At 47.0% G+C, this 18,760-nt stretch overlaps 1 protein-coding gene across 1 annotated transcript in view; it reads left to right on the top strand.

Annotated features, from left to right (window-relative positions):
* Positions 1-524: 524 nt before the first annotated feature.
* The window catches only part of LOC144114559 (tyrosine kinase receptor Cad96Ca-like), an 80,547-nt gene continuing 62,311 nt past the window's right edge, over positions 525-18,760 (top strand). Inside the window, exon 1 of the mRNA XM_077648379.1 lies at positions 525-1,002. Within this exon, the coding sequence (XP_077504505.1) occupies positions 930-1,002 (73 nt within the window). The 5' untranslated portion in view covers positions 525-929. The remainder of the gene's footprint in view (positions 1,003-18,760) is intronic.

The following is an 18,760-nucleotide window of genomic DNA, read 5'->3' as shown; positions in this document are numbered from 1 at the left end:
AACGTGCACTGACATCGCACAGCACACGGGCACCTTAGCGTTTTGCCTCCATAAAAACGCAGCCGCCGATTTCTTTCATAAATCTGACTAAATGTTAGCCATCAGGTGTTCCTTGCCAGCTCTCGACGGATAGCAGCTAACAGTTTTGCGAGTCGCTGTTGAGCACCGAATTTGGTCTAGCTGAGCTGGCGGTCGGGATTCACTTACCATCACTGACCGCACAGCCGCAAGCTCAGCTCTCGATCGCCTCGAAGTCTCAGTTGAGCCCCAACGTGCCGCTGCCAGACCTTGAGGGCCGGAAAGCAAAGTTTCCGGTTATGCGCCTGCTTCACGCGAAAGGTCATCTCGGACGGCAATAAACGGTGCCAGCAAAACAATCACAAGGGCAGGGACTTATGGCCGCGCCACGGCGACCACCTGTGTATGTCATGGACGAGTAATCGCTGACGGCGCGCTGTCGTCATCGCGACGAGAAGGGTGCCGCCGCGGAAGGCCAGCTCGAGTCGCCCTCGTCGCGCGTGGAGAAGGCGGCGCCCGGTCTGCCCACGCGCTGCCGCCGCCGACGCTGCCGCCGTCAGCAGCGCACGAGTCGGCGCAGCAAAGGCGAGTCCGACGCACGCCGTTCCTCCGGAACGAGGCGCCAGAGGGTCTTGCTCGCTACGATGCCGCTGTCAGCACCACCTCCAAGCCAACGCCACCTGTGCGTCGCGTGCACGCGGGCCGCGGCCTCGCGTTGAAGAGCCCGGCGTCCGCGGCGGATGAGGCGACCGGCCTGGATGACGGATCTGCCCGCTTGTTGAGGAATTCACGCCGCTGAGCTGCTGCTTCTGCGTGCGCGTGCCAGCGCTTGCGTATGTGCTCCCACCAGTGCACGAACTTTAACAGGCCGCTTTTCTCCATACCGTGACCGCCAACATCCAACAAGCGCAATGGTGTACCTTGGGAGGACAGTTGACAGCTCCTGCGAGCTCGTCGCCGCTTTGGCTGTGGCGACCCTCATAGGTGAGTGCGTATGCAGCGTCTGCGGACTTCTTGGAAAAGAGAGGTTTGAACGCAGAGAATTCGCAGGCCTGCCGGCATCGTTATGAATGATTATTCATCTCAATTACGTGCGCGTGTCCGACAGGAAGGACAAAACAGCTGGAGACAGAGGAAGGGGAAGGGAACATTCTTCCCTATTCCCCTTTTTCTAAAATACCGAGTGTGTAAAGGGAGCGGATCATGGAAAAGTGACGGTAGAGAGTGAGTAAGTACGGATGCTTGCGGACGTTTAACATTTTTTTTTTGCGTGTACTATGAGCAAAAAAAAATTACGAACACGTTCTAAACCTTTATAGTGTCATGAAAGTAAATCTAGATTCCGAATGAGCTCGTTGCGTTTGGTACTGTTCACGCAGAGTTTTTTGGAGCTGAGAACCCTTTTGCTAGCTCTGACCGTGCGTGCAGTTTCAAGTTGCGTCACGTTTCCATCTCCTTCTTGCGCTTGTACAAAAGAGACGAAAAGTTTTTTTAGTTTCCTGGGTATGCGTTCGTGCGTATCTGCGTGTGCGCGCTATCTTAAAAGAGCCGCTGTGCAGGCTGACTGAACGTCCTGCTTTGGCTGTGTTAGTCCCGCCATACTATACTTCTAAGAGCACTTGCTGCTGGGCTAGTTGGTTTTGGTTCATAATTAAATAGTTTTTAGGCGCAAAAAAGGACAAGACACATAGGGTAGGTGACAGGACGAAGCGCCAACTTCCAACTGATTTTATTGCATGCGTGAAACGTACTAAAATAGCTTGTCGTCACATGTGCAGATGGGTCACCTAAAGCTCAAGTACGACTTGATAAGGCGCGCTCCAGGAATTTCTTTTCAAAGTCGTACAATACAATCGATGTGTCACGCACAGGTCGCCTTTCTTTTTGATAAAAAACGCTTCTATCAACTCCCTAGCATTAGTATTCCAGCTTTTGCCCAGAATGCGCACATCAGTGAAGCAAGGCTCACAATTGCGGTACGGGCACTTACTAATGTGCTTAGTTAGATGTGTGCCTTCCTTTTTCTGCTCTACGTTTCTCTCATGTTCCCTCGTTCGCTCATTCAGGCACCTGCCAGTCTGGCCTATGTAGGAGTGCCCGCAAGACAGGGGGATTTCGTAGACCAGCCCTTCAGCACATTTTACGAACGGTCTCCTGTGCTTTGTTCCGCAGCCTCGTTCCTTGCTTTTCTCTTTATCAGTACGGGAGCAAAGGCCACCTAGCTTTCTCGGTGCCGAAAAGGCGTGCCGTACAGCATGGCGGCTGGCAACTTTTTGCAAATTATGGGCCACACGATGCACGTATGGCACCACCACTGGTCTTACCTCTTCTCGAGGGACCTCTGGCCTAGCTCTACCAGTACCATTATTTGTCTTGTTTACGAGACATTCAACCACCGCAGTCACGAGCGAACGGGGGAACCCGGCTGCAAAAAGCCTAGCCAATTGGTTATAAAAACTGTCCCGTATTTTGTGAGGGCATGACTTTTTGAGAGCGGATTCAAGGCAAAGCGAAGCAATCCCGCGTTTTACAAGTTTGGAATGGCAGGAGTCAAAAGGTAGCAGCTGCTTCTTTGCACGCGGAAAGTAAGAACAACAGACCCGATCACCACAGAACTCAATTTTCAAGTCTAAAAACTGTAATGAATCATGAGCAGGTAGTTCGTGTGTGAACTCCAGACCTTTTCCATGCTCTCTAAAGGCAGATAAAACACTGTCCACCGTTTTCTTAAGGTTGTAAAGACCTTCTTTAGTTAAAACAATCATAAAATCATCAACATACCTAAATACTTTAAAAACCTTGTCAATGGGTAAACCTTGCTGCAGAGCTTGGTCAGTATGAGATAAAAAGATGTGACATAGCACCGGTGCCACACAGGACCCAATGCATATGCCTGATTTCTGCAGAAAAAACTGCTGGTCAAAAGTGATAAAAGTAGATTCCAGGTAAAACTGTAATAAGGTTAAAAAGTCATCTATGGAAATACCGGCTGAGTTCTGAAAAGAAATCGGGTCATTTTCCTCAATACATTCCCTAACAGCGGAGAACAAGGGGCCATGAGGGACTGAATAGAACAAATCCACAACATCCACTGAAAAAGCACCCCCAACATCAGGGTTGGTTTCAAAAAATTCACAAATATCATTTGACCGTTTTGTCAAAAAAGGATCATTTACATGCAGCTTGGACAGGTGCTTAGTCAAATACATGCTAAGATTTTTCTGCCACGTGCGTTTTTCGGTTACGATAGTTCTAAACGGCATGCTTTGCTTGTGAGTTTTGACAGAAAAGAAAACTTTGAGCGCGCTCTTTTTGCTATCTCTAATCTGGTTAGTAAGGGTGCTCAACCCCAGACCATCACACAAAGCCATCGCGGCCGATTTCACTTTTGTAGATTTTTTAGATATTGGAACGAAATTCTTTCTAACCGCTTGAGTTGCTCTCGCTGAGTAGTCATCGTCCGAGATAACTACAAATCCGCCCTGCTTATCAGCTTGTAGTAGACGCAGTTGATTTCTTCTGCAGTACGACACAATGGCTTCCGTCGACATTCCCTTGTTTCTTGTGGTGTCCGGATAACCCGACTTTAGAAGGGATTCAACGCCTTCCAGCAGGCATTTTTCTCGCACCTCTGCTGTGGCTTTTCTTGCAATTTGTCGGTTGATGGCTAATAGATTTTGATACGGCACTTTTGGCTCCACTGCGTACTTCGGTCCTTTTTCCAAAACAGATTTCATCTTCTCTGGCAGATGTACATCACCCATTATCACCAATCCTTCTCCACCTTTCATCTTCTTGTCATTTCTTGCTTCCCTCAGCAAACAGTTGAGCATGCACGTCCACTGTTGCTCAGTCATCCTTGAGGCCAACTTGGTGATGGATCGAAAAGTGGTCTCAGCTACACATGCAGGACTTTGTGCGAAGCAGGCAGCACGCAGAAGGTCATAAAAAAGGCGATTCTGGCGCCAAAACTCCGACCTGAGGATCTTGCTAATTCGCTTTACGTGACCCCATGAAGGAAGCACAGGGCGAAAAAGCGCACTTACTTCAATGGGGACCAAGCCGTTCTTTACGCAAAGGGCGACTGTCCTTGCCCGACAGGTGTTGGCGACGACAGATGTGATACAATCATCAATGAAACGTGGAGATGACACACAAAAGGAAGGGCCCACTGTACTAGAAATATGGTCTAAGAGCACTTGCTGCTGGGCTAGTTGGTTTTGGTTCATAATTAAATAGATTTTAGGCGCAAAAAAGGACAAGACACATAGGGTAGGTGACAGGACGAAGCGCCAACTTCCAACTGATTTTATTGCATGCGTGAAACGTAAATAAAATAGCTTGTCGTCACATTTGCAGATGGGTCACCTAAAGCTCAAGTACGACTTGATAAGGCGCGCTCCAGGAATTTCTTCTCACAGTCGTACAATACAATCGATGTGTCACTTACGCACAGGTCGCCTTTCTCTTTGATTATCTCGGACGATGACTACTTAGCGAGAGCAACTCAAGCGGTTAGAAAGAATTTCGTTCCAATATCTAAAAAAACTACAAAAGTGAAATCGGCCGCGATGGCCTTGTGTGATGGTCTGCGGTTGAGCACCCTTACTAACCAGATTAGAGATAGCAAAAAGAGCGCGCTCAAAGTTTTCTTTTCTGTCAAAACTCACAAGCAAAGCATGCCGTTTAGAACTATCGTAACCGAAAAAGGCACGTGGCAGAAAAATCTTAGCACGTATTTGACTAAGCACCTGTCCAAGCTGCATGTAAATGATCCTTTTTTGACAAAACGGTCAAATGATCTTTGTGAATTTTTTGAAACCAACCCTGATGTTGGGGGTGCTTTTTCAGTGGATGTTGTAGATTTGTTCTATTCAGTCCCTCATGGCCCCTTGTTCTCCGCTGTTAGGGAATGTATTGAGGAAAATGACCCGATTTCTTTTCAGAACTCAGCCGGTATTTCTATAGATGACTTTTTAACCTTATTACAGTTTTACCTGGAATCTACTTTTATTACTTTTGACCAGCAGTTTTTTCTGCAGAAATCAAGCATATGCATTGGGTCCTGTGTGGCACCGGTGCTATGTCACATCTTTTTATCTCATACTGACCAAGCTCTGCAGCAAGGTTTACCCATTGACAAGGTTTTTAAAGTATTTAGGTATGTTGATGATTTTATGATCGTTTTAACTAAAGAAGGTCTTTACAACCTTAAGAAAACGGTGGACAGTGTTTTATCTGCCTTTAGAGAGCATGGAAAAGGTCTGGAGTTCACACACGAACTACCTGCTCATGATTCATTGCAGTTTTTAGACTTGGAAATTGAGTTCTGTGGTGATCGGGTCTGTTGTTCTTACTTTCCGCGTGCAAAGAAGCAGCTGCTACCTTTTGACTCCTGCCATTCCAAACTTGTAAAACGCGGGATTGCTTCGCTTTGCCTTGAATCCGCTCTCAAAAAGTCATGCCCTCACAAAATACGGGACAGTTTTTATAACCAATTGGCTAGGCTTTTTGCAGCCGGGTTCCCCCGTTCGCTCGTGACTGCGGTGGTTGAATGTCTCCTAAACAAGACAAAGAATGGTACTGGTAGAGCTAGGCCAGAGGTCCCTCGAGAAGAGGTAAGACCAGTGGTGGTGCCATACGTGCATCGTGTGGCCCATAATTTGCAAAAAGTTGCCAGCCGCCATGCAGTACGGCACGCCTTTTCGGCACCGAGAAAGCTAGGTGACCTTTGCTCCCGTACTGATAAAGAGAATAGCAAGGAACGAGGCCGCGGAACAAAGCACAGGAGACCGTTCGTAAAATGTGCTGAAGGGGTGGTCTACGAAATCCCCCTGTCTTGCGGGCACACCTACATAGGCCAGACTGGCAGGTGCCTGAATGAGCGAACGAGGGAACATGAGAGAAACGTAGAGCAGAAAAAGGAAGGCACACATCTAACTAAGCACATTAGTAAGTGCCCGTCCCGCAATTGTGAGCCTTGCTTCACTGATGTGCGCATTCTGGGCAAAAGCTGGAATACTAATGCTAGGGAGTTGATAGAAGCGTTTTTTATCAAAAAGAAAGGCGACCTGTGCGTGACACATCGATTGTATTGTACGACTGTGAAAAGAAATTCCTGGAGCGCGTTTTATCAAGTCGTACTTGAGCTTTAGGTGACCCATCTGCACATGTGACGACAAGCTATTTTAGTACGTTTCACGCATGCAATAAAATCAGTTGGAAGTTGGCGCTTCGTCCTGTCACCTACCCTATGTGTCTTGTCCTTTTTTGCGCCTAAAAACTATTTAATTATGATACTATACTTCATTCTCGTCGTTTAGCCTTTTCACAAGGAGAAAGTTTCGAGCAGCCTCTTGCTGAAGCTTAGCACCGTAGAGTCCCCTCTGTGCATTGTTTTTGTCCACCTGTCCGTAGACAGCTTTTGTTTTCGCCTTCACAAGGCGGCATCCCCTCCCTTTCCCTCTTTATTTTCACGTTGATGTCAATGAGGCTTTATATGACTTAAAGTTTCGAAATACTTTCAAATGAAATACTAAACGACATGCAAAAAAAAATTGGCGGTGGTTTATCTCTTGTTAAACCTGAAGTGACGCGATAGCTGCAGCTGGCTGAGTGTAACTTGGTCACGTGACCAACCACGTGACGAACCACATGTTCAGCCACGACGCCGCGCCGCCGGCAGCTGCTCCGCACCACGTGGCCAACCACGTGACAACGTGGCGACGCAGCCACAGGGTGGCGCGCCGCCACGCTGAAGGCTCGAAATGCTACCGTAGTGTAGCTATCGCTACAAAAGCTGCGCGCACAACATTTTCAAACAGACTGGAACACACAGAAGTACTGCTCGGGCCGATCAAGGTCATGAATATTACCGTTTCCTCGCAGAGAGCTTGAAGCGAATTGAGCTCAGTGTGAACAGAGAGGTAACTTTTTGCTCTCGTGTCACACGCTCGGTTCTGAGCGCTCAGGTTACAGCTCGGATAAACAAGGCCTCTGAGTCAATGTGTGAGCACAAGTAAAGATCGGCACGGGGAGTACAATAATAACAGGAGAACAAGGCTGTGTTGGCTGTATATCTGCATGTCGTCTTTCTTATATAGTCAAAGAACAATGGTGTCAATAAACTTAGTTGGAGTCAGCGCCCGTCCTTTCATGCCTTCCTTCGTATTCGTCTAAATATGTAGCGCTGTTTAATTTCAAGAAAAAAAAAGTCGTTCTAGGGCAGCATCTAAGAAATTAATGAAATAATTTTGTTTAACAATATAATAACAATATGTATAACAATATAAGAAAAAGTATAGGTAAGTAAGGTAAGCAAACACATTTAATACAAGAAATGTATATGAGAAACTCGTACGTGCTCGTTAGAAATAATTGGAGTAAAGCTTGTGGTCCCGTAATATTTCACGCCACGAATACCGGATTACACGAACGTCCAGTCCGCAGCTGCCCGCTTACTTTGCGGATTTAGAGTCAGGGCTTCCGTGAATGGCAGTGCGCCACACAGGGGCTTCCTCTCCAGATACACGCGTATAATGGCGATGATTATGATTTGCTGCCTGCTTTTTGGACATAGCAGTAGTCAGGCGCCACAATTCAGCGTTCCGCTTACACCGCCACAAGTGTTCTGTGGTTCCGTTACCAATATTTGGGTCCCGTTCACGGCCGTCGTAACAAAACAGCGCGTAATTTGTCTCAAAGTATTAGGTTCCCTTATTTCGTTGCTCCCAATGTGCTTGTTCATTTCACGCCGTGATCCCTAGTCCTGCGTTCGCTGCCAGTACTGATCAAAATTGCCCACATAACAAACTTTAAATCTTCTGAGAAATGTTCACCATTTTTCTTATTTGTGCCAGATCAACAATGTGGGCAATGAGCCGCGCGGTAGTAGGAGGCTCCAGGTTAACGTTAGTGCGCTCCGAAATCAGTGTACATGGACGTGTTTGCATTTTGCCCGCATCAGAATTCAGCGGCCGCGGCCAGGGTCGACTCTGTCTGACCTCGTGTACCGTAGCTATACGTACGCCATAGAGACTGAGTCGCGGCTGAGTAAAACTGAAGCAAGAGCGTTACTGCGCCGGCGAGGCAAAAAGGCCAACTTGTGCAAGGACCGTCCCGTCAAGAAACGCAATCTGTACCCCCTGATCATTTCGTACTTCCTAAGAGCAAATCGAGTGTTTTCGAGGCCCACGCAGCAAGGCATACTCAACGAAGCGACAACGTTGAGCAGAGGCATAATCAGCCAAGCGGTCACGAATTTGTACTCTTGCATATCCCCAGGCGTTCCGAAACGCTCCACCGAAACGGCTGCTCGGCAACACTTCTCTACGCACGCCCGCGTTGACGATTAATCGATTGCCTTCGCCGATCGTTTCGCGCTCCAAATAAAAGCTGTCGTTCAGCGAATAGAGCTTTCGTTGTTTATTGCTGCGACTTGCTGTTTCTTTTCTTTTTTTTCGAGCGTGCGGGTTACTCACAAATCCGCACACTTACACGCTTTTCATAGTCTGAAGGGCTTCAAAGCCACAAAGTTCACCGTTAGTCGACCGCACCCATACCTCGCTGGCTGCGGTCAGCCATTTTTTGCACTTTGAACAAAAGCCTGGTCGCATTTCAGGAGACCGATTTCACGAGCTAGTGCGGAAGGGGGAGGGATCGCTGCAGAACATTGCTCCTCTCGTCGGAACATGCAGTGGAAGAACGGCGGACTCTGCCAGGGTTACTCAAGCGGATACAAATCGAACAGTGCATCGAAGTATAAGAGCATTCTGATCTCGTTCCATTCTCTGAAGGCGTCTATGGGCCAAACATTCGTCATATAGGCAGCACAGTACGCTGGTGTGCCTTCCAGTGAAACTCTGAGCGAAGAAGAGTTTTAGAAAGCTGCAGTGGTAGCGGCCGCTTTGCTTGGAGTTCACTTCGATCGCCTAGGTGCAGCTTGAATACCTTATTTTCACGCTGTTACAAACTTAGAGATACGGTCTAGACAAGAACAAAAGCCCGCTTAGCCGGACTTTAGCACGCCACAAACTATATGCGCTGTTATTTATGAAAGTGTAATTTATTTCGCATGGGTACAGCAGGTTCTAAAACAAAGACAACACAGTCTGCGCATAGCAATCAGTTCTAATACAGTCGGACACAACTTGGATCGGCAGCGACCGCCACACAGAATTCCTTCGTGACAATAAGTAGCCCACGATTAACGTTTTTCTTGTTACCTAAACAAGAAGCTAGCCATCACACGAAATTATAAGCCCAAGAAATTTTGTGCATCTTTCTTATTTGATACAGCCAGACATCGAAAAGCTCGTTTCGTTTACTGACGCTGCGGACCACGGCCCAATGTTGCTAACTACCGATTTTTTTTTTTCAGTTGCATCCTACTATAGCATAGATGCTCAGTGTTATTTCGGGTGACATCAGCAGTTATGAGAACCGGGACCAACGTTGCCAATTCGGATGTAGAAACGATTGAATCGATGCACAGTTCCCTGCCGGTTCAGGTAATGTCATCTACTGAACTACGGTACCCCCAAAAAAGAAAGTACTGCTGATCCATTTTATGTTGCCGATGGGGTTCGCCAATATTTTCCGTCTCAATCATTTCAAAGCAAGCATTGCCTTACCAAATAACTGATGCTTTAACATAACAGATATGCAGGTGGACTTTAATAAAGATCGGCAAACTTTTAAGAATACTCTAGTAAGTTTCTTGTGAATAGCAGTATTAAGTTTTCATTACTGTAAGTATTCCAAAAAGTTTAACCTACAACTTGTATGTTCGCTCTTGTATTGCCCTTGTAATTTCCTGTAAACTGAGGTCTGATCTACTCTGTCTTGGCTTCGCGATGAATATTATGGTGCTGCGCCTAATGGTGTAGAAACTGCTGGTTCAAAACTAGTGCGTGGTGCATGCATTGGTTCAATGTTGTAGGCATTATATCTACGATGTACCATTCAAATATTTTTATTTATTTTGTACCTCTCACCCTATTGTATGGAAAGTCGAAATTTTGTAATGACATGTTATACTGATAGTAACTAGTCTTTTTGTATCAATTCCCATTCCTGATCCTAGAGCGACTGCCTGACCGACCTTTGTTATGCTATTTTCGTTTTATGTACATTGTGCAAGGAGGCCCGCGCCCTTGTCAGGTGTTTTGTCGCCTTTAGCCTTGCCCCCTATTGGACTGTGTCTGAGGAAACAATAAAGAAAGAAATATTCGCTCGTAGTATATGTTTTAACGGCTCTTGTATATTTAGCAAATGTCATATCTCGAAGCTCTGGACCAAGTCGATAAAAATGCCGTACAATGGGTGTAATTCAACACTGACATGACGATTGAACGTAGGGTTCAGTTGCTAAGGCTGGTCTTGTCAGAAGTTCTGGGATGAGGTCCTCAAGGCATACATTGGTTTTTGTAGTGTAGCAGAAATAAATCCCATTGTTGATGTTCTGATTTCTGATCATGAACATTAAAAATCCACAGAAAATAACGATCTAAAAATCTAGGTTAGGCACTTTTCAAGCTGAAAATGACTTCTGCACTGGAGACTGCACGCATAACCCAAAAAAGGATTAGCAGTTTACTAGCAGCTAGACTAAATTTGCGCGGCAGTATTAGCATTAACGCGGAACACTTCCTTCCACCATGCAGCGCAGCTAGTATTAGATAGTAAAATAGGAGACATATCAATATGGTGCTGTTGTTAATGGCGTAACAGAGTTTTCGGTGTTTAATCTTAATCGTCAAAGATAATTAAGAACCTTAGTTTCTGTCTATCTGCGTGTTTTATTTTGCACCAAAGCAACGATGTTTATCTAAGGCAAATTTGGTGCGTGACACATATTTGTGCTAGCGACAGACAGCATTACCTCACGTAAGGCTCGCGAGTAGCTGCGCCGACTGTCGTAGCTATTTCAGATTAATGTTCGTCTTTGGACACAACCTCAAATGAGACTATAAGTGCGCGAAATGGTGTAATTGTTAAACGACGCAAAATGTTGCTTACGCACCGAAGGCTCTCGTCAACGCAAATCAAGGCGACAGTCACGATCAGGCCAGACGTTGAATAAGGCTGCTTTACCAAGATGGTTGCGTAACTATGGATACACATGTCGTTTCAAAGCTGCTTTCGTGCATCTTCTAACTCCCAGTTCTATACACTCCGCGGAAAAACTTTTGGCGCATACCTAAAGGTACCTCGAGAAAGATTGCAACAACCGCTGAATGATGGCGCAATATGAAGTATATGAACATTCAGATTTCTCTTGCACCAAAAGAAAACATTTTGCTTCTTCCTTTCTTCTTTCACTCCCTCCCTTATCCCTTCCCTAACGGCGCGGTTCAGGTGTCCAACGATATATGAGACAGATACTGCGCCATTTCCTTTCCCCAAAAAACCAATTATTATTATTATTATTATTAGCCTAAGCCATAAGGGACACGTATGCCGGACAGAGGGCGCTATCGTGAATTTACTATCTGCACTCACATGATCTTGGCCGGAAAGGGAAATAATTTCAAGGGAGATGGTACGGAACAGCGCGCGGTTACTGTGGAGGTGGCTGTGGAGGTGACAAAGGGCGGGCAGGATATGTCGAGTCGTGCGGCATGCTCTTCTGGCGTCTCTTGAGCGCGTTGTCTCTTCCTCGCTTCGTTCCGTCGTTGTTGTGTCTATTTCGCGCTCTCCTTAACGACTACAATACACCGACGCGAAGCGCGCATACATACATATATATATATATATATATATATATATATATATATATATATATATATATATATATATATATATATATATATATATAAAATCACCAAAAATTGAAGAAACATAACAGGATTTAATTCACGACGTTTCGGCTGGAGGACCAGCCTTTCAAATCAGCTGCCAGAAATCACTTTTGGTATATATATATATATATATATATATATATATATATATATATATATATATATATATATATATATATATATATATATATATATATGTTACGAGCGTAGGTTGCGTTGGCTCCGCAGAATAAACGTTTAAAGGGACTATGCAACGAATAAAAAGTCACTTGTAAATGTTTTCAATGCTTAGAAATGCTGCTAAGAAGCATTCACAATAAGTATGAGTCGTCTTCAGAACTGAGCCGGCAATTTATTATGAACTTTTAAAAACCGTGTTTTTTAATATTCGCGGGCTGATTAGTGTGATCGTAGTGACCGATTTTGGAACTAAAATCGTGGAAGAATGACGTCACTGTACCATGACGTCCCCAGGCCACCACACATTCTCATTCGCTGGAGCCACGGCAGCCACGACGTCACGGGCACACTTCCGGTAGCCATGAAAATCGTCTGCTCGTGCCGCCGCGCGACCCTCTCGGGCAAGCGAGCCAGGGCATTGCCTTCGCGCATATGGTTTCAATTTTCCTCTGCCGCCTCCTTCTGTAGGGATTTCCGGAGCCACTCGCACGGCTCTTCGTGCGCACGCATAGGGCTCGATGCCCACCGCGGCCGTGAAAGCAAGCAGTGGCACCTCGAGGCCCGGGTTTATTACTGCTAATAACCACAGATGACAAGCAAAAAAACCCGACGAGCGCCGCAATCCAGGAAGGCGAAGAGACCGGAGAGATGCCGCCACACCGCCGACGCTGCTGCTGGGGGGCAAGGAGCGACATCCGGAAGTTGCAAAATAAACGTCAGCGGATGACGTAGTAATGGGCGGGGCCCAGTCCCATAGCTGTTTTCTTTATTTTTTCCTGGTGCTCCTCGTGTACGAGTTGAGGGGGAAAGGAGGAGCGTAATTTTTAATCGTCTATATCTTCGCTGTTATTGATGCTAGCTCAAAAATTCTTGCACTGGGGCGACAAGTGATCGATTGCTTATCTCTCGTCTGCTTTACGTAATCTCAATTAATTTATTGCATAGTCCCTTTAAGAGAAGTGGGCACTTCTACAGAGACACATTTATTTATCAACGTTTCGACCGCGGTGCGGTCCTCTTCAGGACTGTAGTGGTCTCGCGTCAGATGAACATTATATATATATATATATATACCCCACGAGGCGTTACCTCTACTCTCTACCCCAGCGCAGCTGGCGGAGCGAGTGGTGGCGGCAGTGGCGTCGATGGCGGCGCCATCTGTTGGAGCGCGGCTGCAGCGTTGCTAGGCATTGGCGACTCAAGGCCACGCTACGCGCATACGGCTGAAGTGCGCGACGAGCCGAAATGGCTCGCTGGCTGTTTAGTAAAGCTTTCGCTTTAAAATGACGCCTGGTACTAAACGCGTCGCCATACACATGCGCAGAGATCCTCAGCTTTTGAACCTCCAGACACGCCCACATTAATCACCAACCTGCGCGCCTATACAGCGTGCACATGCCTGACGCACGCCTTTGTCGTCTACTCTGTATAAGATGGCCCCGCGCGTTCAGTACACAGCTTATAAACGTGACGCACCGCAGCTTACCGCCTCAGCGCGCGATTTACGCGGTATAACATTCCCTGCAGTGTCGACGGATGTGCTCCTTGCAGTCTGCACTACAGTCCACGAGACGACTACGGCAGCGCCGAAGCTGTTGCTCCTCTGATGTAGTGTGGCTCAGCGAAGAGAGAAAAACACTTTCCTTGCCAGGACAAGTACAACTGAAAAAAGAGGAAATTCATAATTTGCATACCGCCAACAATGCAGGAGAGCGCGCGCACCTCGCTGTAGCATTAAGAAATTGCGTTTTCAGAAGGTACTTTGCGTGCGTGCGTGCGTGTGTGTGTGTGCGTGTGTGCGTGCGTGCGTGCACTTCCGACGACGCACCAGTCCAGTTAGCATGTCAGAATGTATTCAACAACAGAAACCGCGGAGCAGTGAACAGATACTATGCCAGATGGGCTCCAAACGGGGCGATCCAATAGTGCTGCACTACACACGGAAGTCTAAAAAGTGAAATTAGTTCAAGCTTCTCTTCTTTATTCATAATGCGAAGAGTACACGTGTTTGATAGAGGGAGAAAAAGAGATTCTAGCCGAAGGGACTCTCAACATCGTAAACGCTTAATAAAACTCGATTTCATTTGCAAACAAAGCAAACAGTTTTCATCTGTCATCATTGAACGCCGCGCCCATAAAGAAGGTCACACTAGGCGTGCAGCCGCTGTATATTCTGTCAAGAAATTATTGTGACCTCCCGCACAGAGTGCTGTCTCTTGCATATCACCAAACTCACTAAACTGCGGTTTGTTCTATACTGCTTTCTATCCTGCATACAAGGGAAAAACAGTATCCCGAATTGTCTTCCTAACCCACTGAACAGTCTGAGTTGGCCTTTGACCTCATTTATTTTCAGCCCTCTGGTCTTATTTTCTGTTGCGTGCTGTAAATATGACTTACTGGCCTACAGTTCGAGGGCGTTTTTTTTTGTTGTTGTTGCGTTGGGGGGCGGTCACGGTGTTATAAGGAGACAGCAAGTACTTCTTGAAAAACGAACAGTGATGAAGTTGCGCGCTGAGGGGCTCGGATGACGAGGTGGAGTGAACTGTTGTCTAATATCGTCTTATCTCGTCGCTTGTGCGCCCCCCCCCCCCCCTCCCAACACTCACACACTTCCCAAGTTTGCCCATGAAATGACTCCATCGTCACGTACATACCTACAAAGCGAAAATGTGAACTTCCGTCCGAATGCAACTAACCGACGATCTCCCGGCACATGAGAGACCGCAATGGGGATTAATGGTATTTTTCCTCGCAGCTTACGAAATCGACGCTAGACGTACTAGCGCTGAAGCGGCTCCATGATGCCGCGTTGCATGAGCAAAGGCCCAGCGTACCGCGAGTAGCGGGTTGTTCGGGACGTGTGCGTGCTGTCTTCTGACGCCGTGTGTATGCCGTCTCTCTTCGCTGAATATTTGTCGAAGGAAACAACGGCGACCGGCAGCGCGGTGCGCGTTTGTCCTGCCCCAAGGTCGACCGCACGACGGCATGCGTCCCGGGGCTCACGCCGGCTCGCGTATTCGTTCGCGCCTCTTTTGTACGCGCTGCAACTCGGAACTGGCGCCGCATGGCTACGCGTTGCCGTGTACGGGACCGCGTAGATACGGGTGCGCAGACTTGCACACACACAACCGTTGGCGCCAACTCACACGCACGCACAGCGCGAAGGCAGCAAACGAAAAAAAAAAAAATCTGAGTCTGCCGTTCGCGTGAGAAAAGAAATTGGCTGGCTTCCAGCGGGTGCGACGGCGGAATTCTGCAAGGAGTATTTGACATTGGCGCGCTGTATATTGAAGAGCTCGGACTGGAAAGGGCGAACGAGAGAGGAATGAAGAACAAAAGGAACAAAGGGGATGACGACATACGTGTCAGCATGGCACCTATGTTCTTCGCCGTCTTTCGCAGAATAGTGGAAGGAAGTACTATCATTTGATATAGATGACGTTCCATCTGATATATCACAACCTTCTAATCAGCTGGCATGTTCCTGGTATGATATCATCGCGAAGTAACGCGTACGATGCAGTTATGCTGTCTGGAGAACGTATTTAGTCTGTGGTATCGGTGCTCTCAGGGGAGCAAAATACTAAGCGACCGCTAGGCTGAAAGTGTGCGATTCGTGGCACAGGATACGCGTGCTAAGGGGATATAGGTCGCCGGCTTTGAACCGGCTTACCGCAGGCACCGGCATCATACTGCTCACGAGCAACAATGAGGAAAAGAGGGTGTTATGTATTTTCATTTCTCTTTCCCTTTTTCTTTCTTTGTCATGCGCTAAAATTAGCCGGTGCTCAGATACAGAATAATAGGGGCTTTGTAGCTGCATATATGCAGGGTGTCTGAAAATTCGTTTTTTCTTCGCATTATTTTATTGTGAATACGAACGAGCGCACAAGATTTCAATTTAGACCGCCCTAATGGAAACTGTGTCAGCAACGCATTCTATGCGAGGCTATGCACAGTCAACAAGAATCCGTTACATTTAAAAATAGACTAACTTAAGCACAAACTCTGATGGCGGATAGGCGACGCAACGTCAGATATATTCCAGTGTACCTTCGAAGAACAAATTTGCAATGCTTCCTTTGAAGCATGTTAACCATCTGTCATCTTTTCTAAGGGCCACGATGTTATGCGTGTCACAGCCACATGTGAGAGTGGTCGAGCCGTATAAAGGACATTGACGTCGGAGACGTGGTTTCGATGAAGCAACGAGAGAACTATATACAAAATATTTACGTGATGGTCAGGTTATAAGTCAAAATGCGAAGGGGGAGATGAGGAAGGCAAGAGAGCATCGAGAGGAACCGGGCGATGACCACTGTCAACTTGCAGCGTCGTTTCTTGGAAGGTCACCTGCTTCCGAGGAGGTCGTCGTCTTCTGTCTGCAGCGTCGTCGTAAGACAGGATCAGGATCGCTTCCCCCCCCCCCCCCCCTCCCATCGCTCAGGCCATTACTGGGAAAACCCCCGTCGCCACATCACCGTCGCAGTTCCGCGATATCGTGAGAGTTCCAACGAATTTGTTTTGAGGCAAGGTGGGGAAGGACCCCTTTCTTCCCGCAACGAAAGGGAAGACGCCGCCGCTGCCGCCGCCTCTGTCTGGAGCTGGCATCGCTAGTATGACGGCTCTGTTGTCGGCTCTGAGGTCTCCCGTGTTCTGGCCGGCGTTACTCGATGGGCGATCACAAAACGCCGTCTTCCCAGGAGCTCTGCCACAGCAATACATAACCGCACCACTCACTCCTCAATATTCACTTCGGTAAAACATTTCATGACAAGAACGACGTGTTTTCTGTGTTGAAGCGTGTCCTCTTCAATGTCGGATAAAGGTTTGCAACTTTTGGCAACTCAGTCGTCACTGGTCACGGTAAACAGAGCGTTTTTTTTTTTTGCAAAATACGCAACGCAAGCAGTGCTAAACACGGGCTTTCCACTGAACGAAAACTCAATTTTACATAGGTTACGACTGTAAGAACTCTTTCTTTTTTATGCGCGTCAGGGGTGAGGAATGAAGAGGCTGTCAGCTATGCACAGTGCTCACTGTTCCTTTTTTTTTTCGTGTGATGTCGAAATAACGCAATAATCTCACTGGTAATCCTCTTCTAGAAAAATTACCCTTTTTTTTGCCGTAGCGGCGACGAAATGACAAGGAGAAAACTATCTCACTAAGGTTGCTTAAAAACAAACTGACGTTAGGATGAATTCTCGAATATTTCGAGCACGGCAGAAATGCGTTCTCGATGGCCCACAGGTGGGAATTGCGAAGAGTATTGCTGCTTGTAAACTTTGCTTTTATTTTTATTTATTTTTTAGTCGCCACAGTGGCTGAGTGGTTACGGCGATCGGCTGCTGGTCGAACTTCGATGGAGGCGAAATTCTAGAGGCCCGTGTACTGTGCGTGGTCAGTGCACGTTAATGAACCCCAGGTGGTCGAAATTTCCGGAGACCTTCACTACGGCGTCCCTGATAGCCTGAGCCACTTTGAGACGTTAAACGCTCATAAACCAAAACCATTTATTTATTTATTATTTAATTTATTAAATCGAGCTTCGTGGATTACTGCAGGAAGAGCGAAGTTTCAAGACAGCGAGAGCGGAGGACGACTTCTGTCATGTTGCCATCACCCTTATCATCCTCCGTAATATCGCCTCCCTTTCTCAGGCCCCCTGTACATACCTGTCAATATGCATCCCATGGGCGTTCTTACGAGGGCCGACCATGCGCCTTTTATTGGCGGATTTTCGTTCTTGAATACATCAACAGAACAGCCCGTTTGCTTTTGCTTTTACGCGGTGCTTCAATTTTGTTTTGTTTTGTTTTTATTTTTATTTAATGGTGTCACCGGTGGCAGACGCTGATACACGTCAATCGACCTTTGACTGCAACTGAAGTAAGCCAGTCAGGAAGCAACGGTATTACAAGCAATGCTTTTGCTGTTGATGAATATTCCTTTTCATATTTTTTTCTCGTTTTATTCATTGCATGAGCGGAGAAGGACCTTCCACTCATCACCTTCGCGTTGTGTACGATGCGCCGAAAAGCCAACAATAAAAACGCTTACGCAACGCTCAAAAACTAGCCTCTTTCTTCTTACCCTTTTCTGAAAAAAAAAAAGAAATGCTCTATGGCAATCGCCCGCCGAGTGCACAGCCCTCACTCACTCACAGACCTGTTTACCGCAGACGGTGGATGCAAGGAGAATGAGTCACCCTCACATGGCGGCAGCGATGGAGAGCATAAAATACGCGATGGCTGAGAGCGGCAGTCTGGGAATAGGTCGCTGCTTCGCCCCGTACCGCCGAGTCAAGGTTCTGAGTCTGCGCGTGCACTTTATATGCATCGACGTGTCGATACACATGCCCCTGGTGGTGGCGCCATACGGATGGTAGTGGATGGGGAAACGTGTCGAGATTTGGCAGGCGCGCAATCTCGTGCTTCGAAGACATACAAGCTCATTACGTGAGCAGGGTTACCATTAATACTTACGCGCTAATAAAAGCACGCGAAGACCTCGCGCTTTCTAAGCACGTACATTTCATGTTTACGGCTGACTAAGTGAACGCCAAGTGATGCCGGGAGACAAGTAAGAAACACATTCAGCTCCCAGCGCGTAAAGCCTTCTTTTCGTTCGACCCGGCCGCACGCCGGCACCGTAGACTATAGGTAGTTTCCAGTCTACTGTCCGCATCCTGTGTATAAACTGTAGGGCTCGCAATTCTGCCACAGAAAAATAAAATCGTTTACTAGATTTTCCGCATT

The sequence above is a fragment of the Amblyomma americanum genome, chromosome 1 (genome assembly GCF_052857255.1).
Source record: "Amblyomma americanum isolate KBUSLIRL-KWMA chromosome 1, ASM5285725v1, whole genome shotgun sequence".
NCBI classification, from domain to species: domain Eukaryota; kingdom Metazoa; phylum Arthropoda; class Arachnida; order Ixodida; family Ixodidae; genus Amblyomma; species Amblyomma americanum.
The sequence above is the reverse complement of the archived record's forward strand: the minus strand, read 5'-3'. Positions and strand labels throughout refer to the sequence as shown.